Genomic DNA, 15,263 nt, shown 5'->3' with positions numbered 1-15,263 from the left:
CCTATGTATGTCAGAATGATTCGTGAGGATTTACCCATTGCTACATCTCCTTAAATAATGATGATAGCATAATTCTGGATTTTTAATAAGATTTGTAGGGACAAGAACAACAAATATTTCATGTTTTAATTTATTTTAGGTTTCAAGAAAAAGTTAAAAAAAAAATTTTTTATTTAATTATTTTCAAAAAAAGATAGCCATTTTGTAGAGTTCATTTTTCTGAAAATATTGATGTTTCAACATTTTAATTTCATTTATCTCCTGATTTTTAATATTTTTTCTAGTTTAGAGAAAAACATAGAAAGCGATCGCCGTTTGACCACGCTGCCCATCATGTTTGATACAAAGATACTTAAATACCACTATTCGTATTAAATAATTCGTGGTTTTTTCGAAACTAATATTAAAAATCAGGAGATTAATGAAATTAAAATGTTGAAACGTCAATATTTTCAGAAAAATGAACTCTACAAAATGGCTATCTTAAATTTTTTTGAAAATAATTAAATAAAAAATGTATTGTTTAACTTTATTACCAAAACATAAAATAAATTAAAACATGAAATATTTGTTCTTTTGAATCTTATTAAAAAACCATAATTATGATATCTCCATTATTTCAGGAGATATTGCAATGGTTAAATCCTTGCGGGACACCCTGTATAATTGAAATATAATATTAAATGACTTATCTACACAAATATGTAGACTGGAAGTGATTAAATAAACAATTAACGTTTACAGATGTTTTTAGGCATTATTATTGTACTATTATAGTTAATTATCTGCCCTCAGCGATTTTGGAGTTTAAACCTTCTTTTATACATTTTATTATTACAGTCGTTTACAATAGTCGTTTCTAGATGTATATAATACCTCAACACAGTATACATCAGTAGATTGGTATAGATATAAACTGCGGTCTGCGAGTTTATGACATTTGTTAACGGCATTATGACTTCAAAGTTGAGTTTTTCTTCGCCTTTAATTGAAAAATTCGTGCTTCTTGTTAAGGCTAATCCGGTTCTGTACAATGTATTAGATGCCAATCACAGAAATATTTCTTTGAGAAATAGTATCTGGAAAGATATATCACTTGAGATTGAAAAATCCGGTAATATAACTTACTAATATTGTATATAAATATTAAAATAAATAAACAAATGTTTTTGTATTAAGTATATCATTTATTTATTTTCAAGTTGATGAAACCAAAAAGATGTGGGAAAATATTAGAGAGTTATATTCAAAAATAATTGCAAGAAAATTTGAAACAGAAACATCCTTCAACAAGAAAAAAATATGGATATTAACGTATCGCCTTAGTTTTTTAGACCAGGACGAATGTGGCCTATAGTAAGTATAATTTATTAATATTACTATTAAAAATATTTTTATTTAAAAATTGATTCCCTATATTATTTTAATTAATTATTTATTACATGAATGCAGTGGCGTAAGAAAGGGGTTCAGGGAGATATGACATCCCCCGCAAAAATAAGTATTTGTTCAAATTATAAAACGATGACTAAAAAAAAAGTCAATTCATGCATATAAGTAGTTATGATTATTTTAATTATGACACCCCCCTTAAAAAAATCCTGCGTACGCCACTGCATGAATGTTATATATTATTGTGTTTATGTCTTGTAATATCTTAATATAATCTACATATTTAATAAAATAATATACTCGTCTATGGAATTATTTTACAAATTTCAACAAGCAAGAATACTTTATTGATATATCATATATTATAATATATAGCAGGGGCGGCCAAATGGTCGATTGCGAACGATTTCAAAGTCGATCGTGTTAGAATTTATTTTTAGGCTACGCATACGAAAATTAACCATGGTAGTTAACAACATTATCGATAAATGGAAGTCGATCCTCAAAGGTGAAGTATATTTTTAGTAGATCGCGGCCAAAAAAGGTTTGGCCGCTCCTGATATATAGTATAACCCGGAAAACAATAAGTACACTTTGATGTATATTTTATATTTTTATACCTTTTATGAGCATAGTTTCAAATCGGGATGATTCTTTTTATTGGTTTTTTGGTTTCGTTCCTTAATTATTTTTTTAGTCAAAAAATTTGGCTAGTATTCCTCTTGAAACAGTTGTAACTTAAATATTTTTATATTTCATTCCAAATCAATGAAATTTTCTTTTTAAAAACTGATTTAATATCGATGTATAATTATTACTCTTTTTGTATCAACCAATATAAAAGTGAGGATAATTTTTGTTTTTAGGTATTTTATATTTTCGTATTGCAGAAGTGGTAAAAAATATGAATAGGATCGTGAGCTACATTGATAATTGAAAAATATCTAATAGCTAGAACAAAAAAGATAAAAAAGTGGGTTGAAAAAAACATTTGCATAATTGACTGACCATTTTCATAGATTAGATATAAAATATAATAAAATATAAAACTAGATAAATAAAAACATTATACGATATGTCACATTATACTAATACTATATCAATTCAAAAACACATACGTTTTAAATAAGATAATATTGATTGCACAAAACAGGAATTAGATATGACTATATGAGTCACCCGTAGGTCTATGAAGTGAGTTGAAGTTTGGCCAGCCCTAAATGATATTAATATATTATTAGTAATATTATTTATACCTATTATAGTATAAAAACTCTGATCATAGACCTTTATATGTTAAAAAAAATATGCGAAAGATCAAAAATCATCATTTAAATATTTAATACAAGAATAAATAATATAATAAATAACTAAACTAAATTTAAAATGTACTCGATTAGAAAAATCAACAACTAAAAACTAATCTAAAGAATACAAAAAAAAAATAATTAAACCAAATATAAATTAACTAATGGCTAAATATCACCACTATTCATATTACTTTTTAAATCTGAAATAATGTTTTTATTCTGTAATGAAAAATAGGACGTCGTAGCTGCATATTGTATATGTATATTAATATATTATATACACACGGGGTTACGACCTCTTCAATTTTTTTTTTATTCTGTACAATTGTAAATATTGTCGTTTAGTTTTCGTTTATGTACATTACCTATAAAATATTTTACTAAAGAAACTAGTTTTAATCGGTTTAAAAACCCTGATCATGAGGCAGGTAAATACATCGCCACGATCGTGGTTCTAAGTAAAAATAAATATTTAGCGTTGGTAGGTGGTACAACGGTGTATATTATTTTGAACCGGAAGTTATTAATTTAAACTATTTAAGTTTTTTTTATTATTTAAACGAGATAAATAATTATTTACCCAATAAAATAATACCTAGTGAACGACCAAACACCAAAAAAACAGATGATCCTTTTGTAAAAGTAATCTAAATCGTGCTATTAAAAATTAAATTATTATAATTAAACATGTACATTTTTTAATGAACTATCGTATTTAAAACTGGAATTATGACGGCCACTTCTCGAGTTGTTGCATGAATCAACCACTCGTGGCCACACTCAATTTTTCCCCAGTGCGAGACCTTGGTATACAAAAGGTGGGAAACAATTGACGACTGCTGCCGCATGCCCGCGTGTAATTTCGTTGTTACATAAAAATGTGTTCATCCTCGACTAAATGGACTGCATTGTTCTTAAAACCTAGCTTGCTAACAAGATCGTCAACTTGAAAAGTAGTAAAGCATTAAGTAAAAATAATTGAGTATTGGAATGTAAATAAAATTAATATTAAGAGAACTTTATACTCGTATGTGTTGTTTCTGTTTTACTAACGTACATCATAGCAAATTTGTGTTTGACAGAACAAATGTTGTGATGTTAGCTTTAATATAAGAGTAAATTCACCTATTATCAAATTTAAAGATAAGAATATTATTTAGGAAATTTCATATCCTTTTATTGATATTATCATTTTAAAATGAGTTATGAACAATTTAAAGTTATAAATATATAGTAATAATGTAATATTTTACATAGCTATAACTTACTTTAAAATGATAATATCAATAACATAATATAAAATTTCCTGGATAATAATTAATATTCTTACCTTTAAATTTGATAATAGGTATATTTACTCTAATATTAAAGGTAACATCACAAAATGAATTCTGCTGAACGAAAATTATCCATATTATATGTATGTAAGACAGAGATAACATATATGCAAAAATAACGTTATCTTAAGAATAAAAAAAAATAAGTATATTTTAAGTATTAGAAAATTATTTTAATTACTTTTTTAATGTATTTTGAGGATTTACTGAAATACATTTGATAATCAACATTACAATTTAAGTATTATTAAATCCTTTTTTTTGATGATATTTTATTTTCATGCTCTGTAAATACTTTTTAAAAATATTCTTTATACAACCATGTCTACTTGATAGATGGCACGCGTTTAGCTAATGTACTTTATGATATTAATTATTAATTACAGTAATTGCAACGTAATAGAAGCTTACTCTTAAGTATTATATTTATTTAATACTGTAGCCAATATTTGTTTGTTCGATTTCATGATAAATATAAAGATCTTATTATAACTATTAACTTGATTGTTTAAACGTAGCCATTCTTTACGTCAAGTTCGATAAAGTGTTTTTGTTGTGATATATTATACTAATTATTCTATATCACGACCGATTTAAGTCGAATTATAATTAATGAACCATTAGTTAAATTAATTACTGTTTTAAAAATTGGAAGCATACTTGTAATTGTCCTAAGGAAGACTTAAGTTCCCACAATGTTTTTTTTATTGTGTCGCGTCTAATACATATTTTCACTATAGCCATGCTAATACTGTTTTACTATTAGAGTAGGTATAGCAACGTAGAGACTTTAATATTATCCATGCTTAATGATACTGAAAAAGTATCTTATACACAACACGGTTATTGACTGAGTACCTCAACTAATTGAGTGGATATACTATAGCGTACCATTTTTTCTTAGGTTAACCCCCCTCCCCAAGGTCCTATGTTTATGTGAGTTATATTAAAATTCTAGGGACGCTACTTTTTAAAAGTAGCTAGAGTACTTCTACTATTTTTTTACCAGTCAATTGACAAATAGGTACTGCTTATACATAATACAAAGTACTCTTAATTCTTAATTAGAAAAGTACCTACATAATTATCAATTAATGTAATATGTATATTATATTATATTTAAGCAAGATCAGCTTATTGGTAATTAAGAAAATATTAATGTTTAAAATAAAAATTGTTTTGAATTTTGAACAGTTGAAATAGTTTTTTAAAAATCATTTTTCTACTTTATTTAGTTATATAAAAATAAGTGAAAAAATGTTATATTTAATTTATATTTAAATAATACTTCCATATTTTTATATTTAATAAGTATTTAAATTTACAGTTTGAATTCCAATTTGACAATAACTGAAATGCATAACTCGTGCACTTTTCACAAAGAAAAAGGAATCGTTGAGTTGCTCAATAAAACTGAAGATGACTGGCCAATTGAATCAATCATTAAAAATTGTCATATCTCTAAATTTAACCAGAATGATAAAAATGTGTTTGAAAATTCGAATAAACCAAGGACACTAAATCAAAAAACACAAATTAAAAATGAACAATTTTCAACAGAGGAAGTAAACCAAATAGATGATATGGATTTGTTTTTTGAAAATTTATCATTAAAAGCTAAACAGTTTTCAAGCACTGGAAGAATTGAAGCTAAGATGAAAATATGTGCATTAATGAATGAATTGGAAGAGAAGTATTTAATTCGTGAACCACCTCTCCGTTCGCAGCTGATTAAACCCATCTACCTTTTTACAAATGTACACATTCCAACAGAGCAAAACGATTACTCGTCTTCGTCATCTATTCAATCGTGTACATCGACATTGATTAGCTTACATTCAGATTCAGAATCTTTCTGCTGTGAATCCAGCGATGATTCATGTTTGACCACTTAAAAATAGTTATTGCTTTAAAATAAAATAAATATTCCAAATTATATATCCACATTAATTACTCCGATATTCTTAGTTCCAAGTCTATATAGATATATTTTAATAAATATGTTTGACTTTGACAACAATAATACTTATAATATTTTATAAAACTTTATTTATATATATATAATAAATGGTAATATTTTAAATATTTATCTTTATTCTATAATATAATATGTTATAATAACCATAACCCATAATTTAATTCTCAAAAAGTGATAATACATTTTGAAAATTATTTAATTTAAAGAGAACAATAATTGTAATACAAAAATGTTATGAAATGTTCAAATCATTACGTTTATTTATTTTTGATAAATTATTATACACTGGTATAAATAAGGGAATGTAGGGAATGCGGCTGCATTAGCACCCTAAGGCCTAGTGGGCCTTTCTGTCTTTCTAGAGTACTATTTTTTTTTAGTTTGTTAGTTTGTTTTTAGTTTTTTTAGCTATATTCAAATTAATTGTGCTTTTTTGCACACTTAGAAACAAATATCCAATAGAGTTAATAGTATAACGGTACACTTTCTAAAATCTCATACATTAAAAAAATAAGAAGTTATGTATTGTTACATACAATTAAAATAAAACGAAACAAGTTTTATTGTAGTACGTTTGTGATAATAATAAACAAGCTATATTTTTGATTATTTATTTAGAAATATTACATATTAGACCCAAAAGATTTTTAGCAATACTTTCCTGAAAATATTGTATAAACAAATTAATGAGTAATCATGTAGTCATACATAAATAAAAAAAAATTTCCGCCCAGTATCTACCCCCTACCCCCCACTCACAAAAAAAAATATCTGGCACCGCCACTGTTGATAACTTTGCGAATTTAAAAGCTCGTAAAGTTACATTTTAACTGTTAAAAATATATAACTGTTATAGCCTTATTTGTTGGTAAATTATAAATATATATATATATATATAAAATTATAAAAAAAGACTAATAAAAGTTAAAACTAACTATTAAGGAGATACTGCATACACCTAATTTTATTATCTTATATTTAATAAACCGAATAAGAAAGGGGCCTTTTAACTTTTTCGCTTTGCGGCCGAATTTTTATATTTACGCCACTGTATAAATAAAATATATTTTGCTAAAAATTGGTGTTGCTTAAATATTCCCGTTTTCTAACGATAACCAGTTAGATTTTTTAAATAATTTAAAAAAGACAGAAGTACTGGCTATTTCTTTATTTTATGAGCATTCTATCAATTCAATTTTACTATCAGAAATCAACTTCAATGTTAAAGCAATTCACTCATATTTCAGAGCCCACAAATAACAAAATACATACCTAGATCGATAACGATAATCGTCATCCGACATTTTTATATAAATACATACTTATACTATTACTAATACTGTAGGAATGAAAATATTTCGATTAAAACTATATTGACCCTAATGATCCAGTACGAATCGGATTTGGTAAATTGAGTCCTATATTATTATTCTTAGGTAAACTGAGTCCCTTGTAAAAAAATGAAAGCGGTGAATTGAGCCCCTTATAAAATATTTATACTAGTAAATTAATGGGTAGAGCACGATTGAGAACGGTCCTTATCGGCCGTACCTTTTTTAATAGCACGATTGAGAACGTTAATTAAAATATATACTTATAATTAAAAATAAAAATAATAAAAATACAATATATATAAGATATCAATCACTATATTTTGGTTACAAAATAAACTTACCTGGAATCTATATTTTAAGTATAATATAACGTACGGATCGGCCGTGGCGTGTAAGACGCGTTCCGTTAAAATCAGACGAGGAAAAATAATTGGTTATTAAAATCAAATGCGTTATAATAATAACGTAACACGTTTCCACCAAAAGTGAACCTTTCCTTTTTCCACCAAAAACTTATTTTTCCCTTTTCCACCATAATATAAGCTTACCTAGTACCTATACAATTGTTTTAGTAAAAACGTGGTATATTATCTTATTTGGCGGAAACGGATATTGATGGAAAAAGGAAAGACACACTTTTGGTAGAAACGGGTATCGCCTGTCTATACAATAATTGTTAAAATAATAGATTTATGTAACGTCATAAATATATACTAAATGCCTAGGAGGTACTTACCTATATAAACTACTTATACCTTAGCATATTACGCTAATAATATACCAAATTAAAGAAATATAACATTTAAACATTTAAATGTACATTTGACCAATGGTTTTCGTGCTGTATAATGTCATGTAACGTTTATAAGGTATACACAAGTCTATAAGCAATCACTGTTTTTTTTTAACAGCAACAGTTCGCTAATCAATATATGTTGTCAATTTTAAAGTTTTTTAATAAAATTATTTTATTTTTATATTTCATTTTCATATTATGTTATTACTTAATACTTATCTATAGTAATTATTGCTAATTAAGAATCTATACTTATCTACATATTATTATGATTTTTCTTGGGTTGAGGACTTATAGTTATTTTCTCTAGTTTTAGTTTTTCTAGAAAGGTCGCAGAACTCGCAGAACAATGTGAGTGATGCATTTATTTTATATAACACTGAATTAGGAAGTTTTATTTAAAAAAAACGTTTGTATGTTATTTTATCATTATTGCATATACAAATTAGACAAATTAAGAGCATAATATTATAGAGTACACATCATAATTTAGAACGTTTTGGTATTTGATATAATTGTACAACATAATATAACGAGCTGTTTAAGTATAATTTGTTGGTGTAATGGACATTTTTACTGTTTGTATTAATGACCCACAAAAGTACTTATAATAAGTGATCTATAGCTAAATATTGCTATAAAATTAACCTTGTGAGATTTTCTATCTTTTTTTTAATTCATTATTTAGTAGAATTGTTTTTTAATATTTATTTAAATTTACATCTGATATAAAAACATTAAAAACTATAATCATGTATTGCTGGCTGCTAATATTTTTAATTATAATATGTTTAATGTTGAAATGCCTACATAATAATAATATTATTTATTTAAGTCGCACAATTTATTGTTACAGTGTTATTATTACAAAGAAAACCTACGTAAAATAACTTATTATTCAGTTCTGAGTGTATATTGTTACAACGTAAATTTGTCGTAAAATATATTAACGTATATTATTATCATAAACTATCTAATAAATAATAAAGCAAAATAATATTACCGATCGCCGTGACTGCTGCGGCCGGCCCAGCGATGCTGTCGAATTCAGCCAAATCACTTGATTCACTTGCAAATGATGAGCCCCAAAAAGTAGACAGTGATGTCGTCGATTCGATATCAAAACAAAATGGATCGGTTCCCAATATTAGACTGATATCGGGTGCAGGTGATGCGTTGGAGATCCAATCATCGTCATCGGTACCAACGCAGCTAGTATCTACGGACTCAGCCAAACCGGACGCCGAAAAAGGTGGCTTCACTCGTTTACCGAAGAAACCCTGGAGTTCGATGCCGATCATTCACATAACGTTTGGTGAAACCGAAGCAACCGACATTGAGTGCAATTCTATGAAAGTTTTAGACTCAACCAAACCGGACGCCGCGAAGGATGACTTCACTCGTCTACAGAAAAAACCCTGGAGTTCGATGCCGAACATTCACATAACGTTTGGTGAAACCGAAGCAACCGAAGTTGAGAGCATTCCTATGAAAGTTTTAGCCGAGATTGAAAATGAAACGAAACCGGCCTATGATGAGCACGTTTATTTAGATCCAATAACCAACACCAGTCATGGAACCACCACTGAACGTAGACGCCGTTCGTGGTGGAAACGTACTAAAAAATTCGTACGTCGAATGTTTTGTTGTGGTGCGTAATATACTAATATAGCCTATAGTTTAAAATATAATACAGTGTGATTATTTTAACTTGTACGCAGTTATAAGTTAAGTATATTATATATTATATATTTGAACCTAGAAAAGTTCCTTATAGCTTTTAGGGTTAGGTTAGGTAAAAATATTTATATATTATATAATTTAAAAATTTAAAAAAAATTTGACAAAGATAAAAATAACTTAATATTTTTTAAGTTAAAATTGGAAATAAATATTGAATTTATTAAAAAAAAACAAAAAATGCCAACGGCACGTAGTGTTCCCAAGCGGTCACCCATCCAAGTACTAACTACGCCCGACGTTGCTTAACTTCAGTGATCGGACGAGAACTGGTGTATTCAACGTGGTATGGTCGTTGGCGACATGCCGTTAGAAAATAATAATCAATATCGTAGTCAAATGTTTAAATTTTTTGGTGGTGGTATAAGATGAAAACTGAATTCAGTTAATTTTCAATATTTTTAAAAAAATACTAAAAAACAAACACGACACTAAACATAAATGTATAAATTAAGTTTTGATTTTACAGTAAAACATACTTACTTACTTATTTACTTATTACATATTAATTTAATACTATCGGTATTGCCAGTATTGGTAAAATATTTGCCATTTGGTCAAAGTACCTACGACCTACCTACCTATTAGTTAATAGTTATATGTGTCATGTTGCATACTTAATGAATACGAATTTCAATTTGATTAGAACTTATAGTGGTTGAATATTTCGTAATCCGTATCAGGAAATTACCTGTCTATAATATTATGCAACCGCGTTAATATAAACGCCATGCGTTTGGACGAATAATTAAAAATTGCAATGTGTTTGGACAATTTAGCATAATGCGTTTGGGCGAGTGATTTTAAAACATTGTAATGACGTGTTTGGGCGACCTTTTTTTCTTTTGACGGCAGTTTTAATACCACACCGATCAGCTGAATTATGATGAGTAGTTGATTCATGGTTATGTTTATTATTATTTGAAAAAGATAGTATTTTATATTTTTATCGATGGTAGAATTCAATAAAACACTTAGGACATTTACTGTTGGTACATCGAGAACGAGAAGACCCGTTTTTTAAAGTGGTTAAATTCACGAAAAATATTATTTTCAATTAAAATGCATCGTTTGTTTGATTTTGTATTTAAAATATATTCAATTTTATGATCCATATTTGATATAAACTCGATAATACGATAATATAAGTTCAGTTTGTCTTGCCCAAACACATTATTATTAATCGACGTTAATTATAAATCAATTGTCATAATATAATCATTTCGCACAAAAACTATAAATGTATAATATAGGTACTAATTAGATAGTGTATTTAGCGTATTGCTAGTGTATCATTTGAACGTGTATGAAGATGCAGTCTATTAGTTTATTTTATTTTATTAAAATACGTTTAGAAACCTGGGATTTAGAATGTTCGTAGAGCAGGGCCGTATACAGCTTAGACTATTTAGGCTAAAGCCTAGGGCGGCAAATTTTAACGATCGAAACGAAATAGCTTCTTTTTTTTCTTAGGTGATAAATTTATTTTAGCCTATGGACGGCAAAAAGAGATGCTTTTACATCAAAATCCCAGCCCTAAATATTATTACTAAAAGTTAAGATAAATGGCAACGTCGCTAGAAAAATCGTTCTCAATCGTTTGATTTTAAGGTACAAAATATTGATTCTTTGATCTGCCGACATCGTTTTCAATCGTGTTGCTAAAAAGGTAAAACGTTCTCAATCGTACAACACCGAAATTAATAATGCTTATAATAATTAGTACCTATTTTCTAAATTAATAATAATAATAATAGGTAATCAATGTCAACTTTTTAATGAATAATACATAATATAATGATTAATTATAATTAATATTGTCAATAATAATAATAATAAATAATACTCTTGATATTAAACGGGTAAATATTTTAATGATACGAGCTTAATAAAGTCAAGTCTACTAATTTCATTATTTTTGTACTTCGTCATTTGTTTCTTAATATATTCTCCTTTTCTATGTTGTGTTTTGATTTTTTGCTCTTTACTTCTTATTTGAATATGTATATGTATTAGATTGGATTTCTTTGAGTGCATGTGCATCAATAAAAATATAAATATTAGGATGTGAAGTATAAAATAAACTATTCAGCTTTGCGTGTAATGATTCACAACTATTTGTTGTACGATTAGGTATTGTCGAAAATTCAGCCCAGAGATTAGGCGGGAATGTAGAATCTGGTGCATTGTATGTTTTTTAAATATAATCGGTGAATAATTTTATATTTTCATTTGCAGGAAGCTTTGACATAATATCTTCAATGAAACAATCGTAAACATCTTTCGGACTTAAAAATGGTAAATCAAAAAATATTTTTAAAAAATTACTTTCCTCCGAATTTCGTTTTTTATAATTTGTACTTAAGCTAAGGCATTGTATTTTTTCCACCAAATTATTCCAAGATGAAAACGACCTTTAATATTAATTGTTGACCAAACTTGTTGCGCGGCATTATGTATAGATTTTTCAAAGTCAATAAAAATATATTTTGGTGAAAATGTTAAACCATCAATATTGTACACTGATCCATCGTATAGGTACTTAAAAGAATAAAAATAAGATTTGGTTTCCTTATTTGGCAATAAAAAAAAACTAGTGAAACATACATTTCATTCACTGCAAGTGCATGAATCGTAAGGATTTATAAAAAATGTTTGGGACAACTTTTATAAGTACCGTTAACCGTATATCGTATTTGTATCACATAAAACCATTAATGGAGATTCTACAAAAGGCAGCTTAGCTAGATATACAATGAGAAGTGATAGCAAAAGAATAAAAAGAAAAAGATAATTCTAATAGTATTTTATCCAGTGGGGTGTAAACCTTAGGAAGCAGCATGGAAAAAACATCAGAAAATCTGCATCCCAGGAATAACTTAAAATATGGACTTTGGAAGATTAAAGACCATTTTAAGTAGAACAAGAACAGAATAAATAGCCAAGAATGTTGAAAAATAGGAGTGACTCTTATCTTTCAACATTTTAAGTAGTCTAAGTATAAGTGGGAATGGTTCAATGCTATAGACAAGCAAGATCACAATATATGATCAACATTTAATCCAGTACAACATTCATGACTGGTATGAATGAAAAGAGAACCATAATTTCTGTTTGATTTAGGCAAATTAATTAAATTTATTTGATTAATAGGTACTAAACTTTGATACTAAACTCAATTTTCACTCGGTAGGTCACATACTACACGATTACCGCTAAAAGTATGGAATAAAAATTAATAAGGAGTTCAGAAAAATTAAAACTAGTTTAACATATTTTGCATATATTGAATACAAAGAAATTTTATATTTTCCTAATATTTGTACAAAATAGTATTTTATAAAAACAATTTCAATTATTGCTTATAAATAAAACTATCAAAGTAAAATTGTTAGTATTTTATTAATTTGTAGTAACAACAATAACACAATACACAATCGCCATTAAACTTCTTGAAAGTGCAGAATAAAAATATTAAATAGAATAAAATAATAATCATTAATATGAAAGGAAAGATTTATCATATTAAATATTATAATGTAATAATAATATTAATAATAATAAAACAATTAAGGAAACTGTATAGCTTGTAAATCCTTCAATAATGGCTCCAGCACTTTTTCTAGCCCTAATATATTACCAGTATTTGCTTTTTCAGAAGCCACAAATGTAATTAAGAATCTTGAGCAATTTAACTGGACTACCTATAGTAAATATAAATAAAGATCAATTATTAAAGTTAAAATACTGTATTAGGACTAGTAGTTATTATATAAACAATAAACATGCATGTAACGTACTAATATGTATATATGTATGTATTTTCCATGCTAACAAGAAGTTACTTTAATATAGTAGAAAAACAATTTTTGATCGTTTTGAATGTAACTTTATTTTAGTTCATAGCTCATGAAAATATTATGAATAATAAATAGTATGAAATAATAACTTTTGAAAATTATTTACATATAGAAATCTTATCATTATGTTACTTAACAACAATAGTCCAATATTACTTTAAGTAACAAAATAACATAAAACATAAATAATTTAAAAAATTTTAAATACGCACTTGGTTGTTTGTATAAAAACAAATCACTGTTTTATTTTTTCCAAGTTCTAATTTCCCTGCTTGTTCTGATGCAGAATTAAATTCTGATAAAAATGAATGTTTGTAATTTGAATTTTGTTCAGATGATTTATTGGCATGGGCTATAACATAAATATTAAATATTGTAAGGTTGAAAAATGAATGTTTCATTAATAACACATACATGATTTAGATAGTCAAATCTAATACAAATATTAATGAATATATTTTCTAAGTTATATGTTATATCATTTTATTTTTAATTATAACTGTGAAAATAAATAGATGATATTGTTATTACTAACCTTTTAAAATAATAACACCATCATGATCAGATATCAGAATTGAGTAAAGACCTTCAACCTTAGTTAAGGTTTGGTATAAATATCTTCTTAAATCCTAAAACAATTAATTTATAGTATTACATTGAGTATTATAAAAACAGTATTATGTCTAAGACACGAGTGTCAATTTTAATGTAGAATTATATCTTAGATCATTGAGATATTTGAACTTAAATATCATAAGATATAATTAAATTTAAATTCCAAATAAGATAATATTTTAAAAATATTTAATAATAAATCATTACTTAATTCTTCTTCTAGAGAATGTTTTTAAAGATAATCAAAATAGTTAAACTAAATTGTATTTTAAACAGTTTAAATAAAATATATGAACATAACTAAATAACTTTAAAATGTTAACTGAAATCTAACTGTATTATAAAAACTTTACATTTGATAGGAATTTAAAAAATCGGTAACATGATAAAAATGTATATTATATTTTTTTCAACTCTATAGAACAAAAAAAAAATAACTATTATAAAATCCATGTGCCAATAAAATATAAAAAGCTTATAAGTATATTAAAGAATCAGATATTAAATTGTGATTTAAACAAAATTGTGTTGATATAATGATATTGATATGTACACATAATGTTTTCTACCACACATCAATATATTATATTTTATTATTAAAATTATTAACTTTGTCAAAACTATAATATACATAAGTAATTAAATATTTTTTGCTAAATATAAAGGAATAAAATTGTCTACCTCCATGTTTATTGTATTGTACTTTGATACGCTAGGCAGATAAATGATGAAATTTAATAAATAAAAAAGGTTAATGTTTTAAAAAACACTAATGTTACATAAATATTTTTGATAGAAAATAATTGTATTACTGTTAACTGTAAAAGAATTACAAAATCTCAATAATCTAACTCAAATTTTTGTTGATTATTATAAAATATAAAAAACATAACAAAACGTT

At 26.3% G+C, this 15,263-nt stretch overlaps 1 protein-coding gene and 1 non-coding gene across 2 annotated transcripts; both read right to left on the bottom strand.

Moving 5' to 3' along the window:
• Window positions 1-10,068: 10,068 nt before the first annotated feature.
• On the bottom strand, window positions 10,069-10,187 carry LOC132918745 (5S ribosomal RNA). The gene has a single exon (XR_009660543.1). It is a non-coding gene; the product is annotated as a 5S ribosomal RNA (ribosomal RNA).
• A 2,966-nt stretch (window positions 10,188-13,153) lies between these two features.
• Window positions 13,154-15,263, bottom strand: LOC132931647 (ragulator complex protein LAMTOR3-A). Its single transcript, XM_060997545.1, has 4 exons — window positions 15,044-15,263; window positions 14,283-14,376; window positions 13,960-14,099; window positions 13,154-13,591 (listed from the first exon to the last, which is right to left on the bottom strand). Exons 1-4 carry the CDS (start codon window positions 15,047-15,049, stop codon window positions 13,457-13,459), a joined length of 375 nt encoding a protein of 124 aa, XP_060853528.1. The 5' UTR covers window positions 15,050-15,263; the 3' UTR covers window positions 13,154-13,456.

The sequence above is a fragment of the Rhopalosiphum padi genome, chromosome 1 (assembly GCF_020882245.1).
Source record: "Rhopalosiphum padi isolate XX-2018 chromosome 1, ASM2088224v1, whole genome shotgun sequence".
Classification (NCBI taxonomy): Eukaryota; Metazoa; Arthropoda; class Insecta; order Hemiptera; family Aphididae; genus Rhopalosiphum; species Rhopalosiphum padi.
The sequence above is the reverse complement of the archived record's forward strand: the minus strand, read 5'-3'. Positions and strand labels throughout refer to the sequence as shown.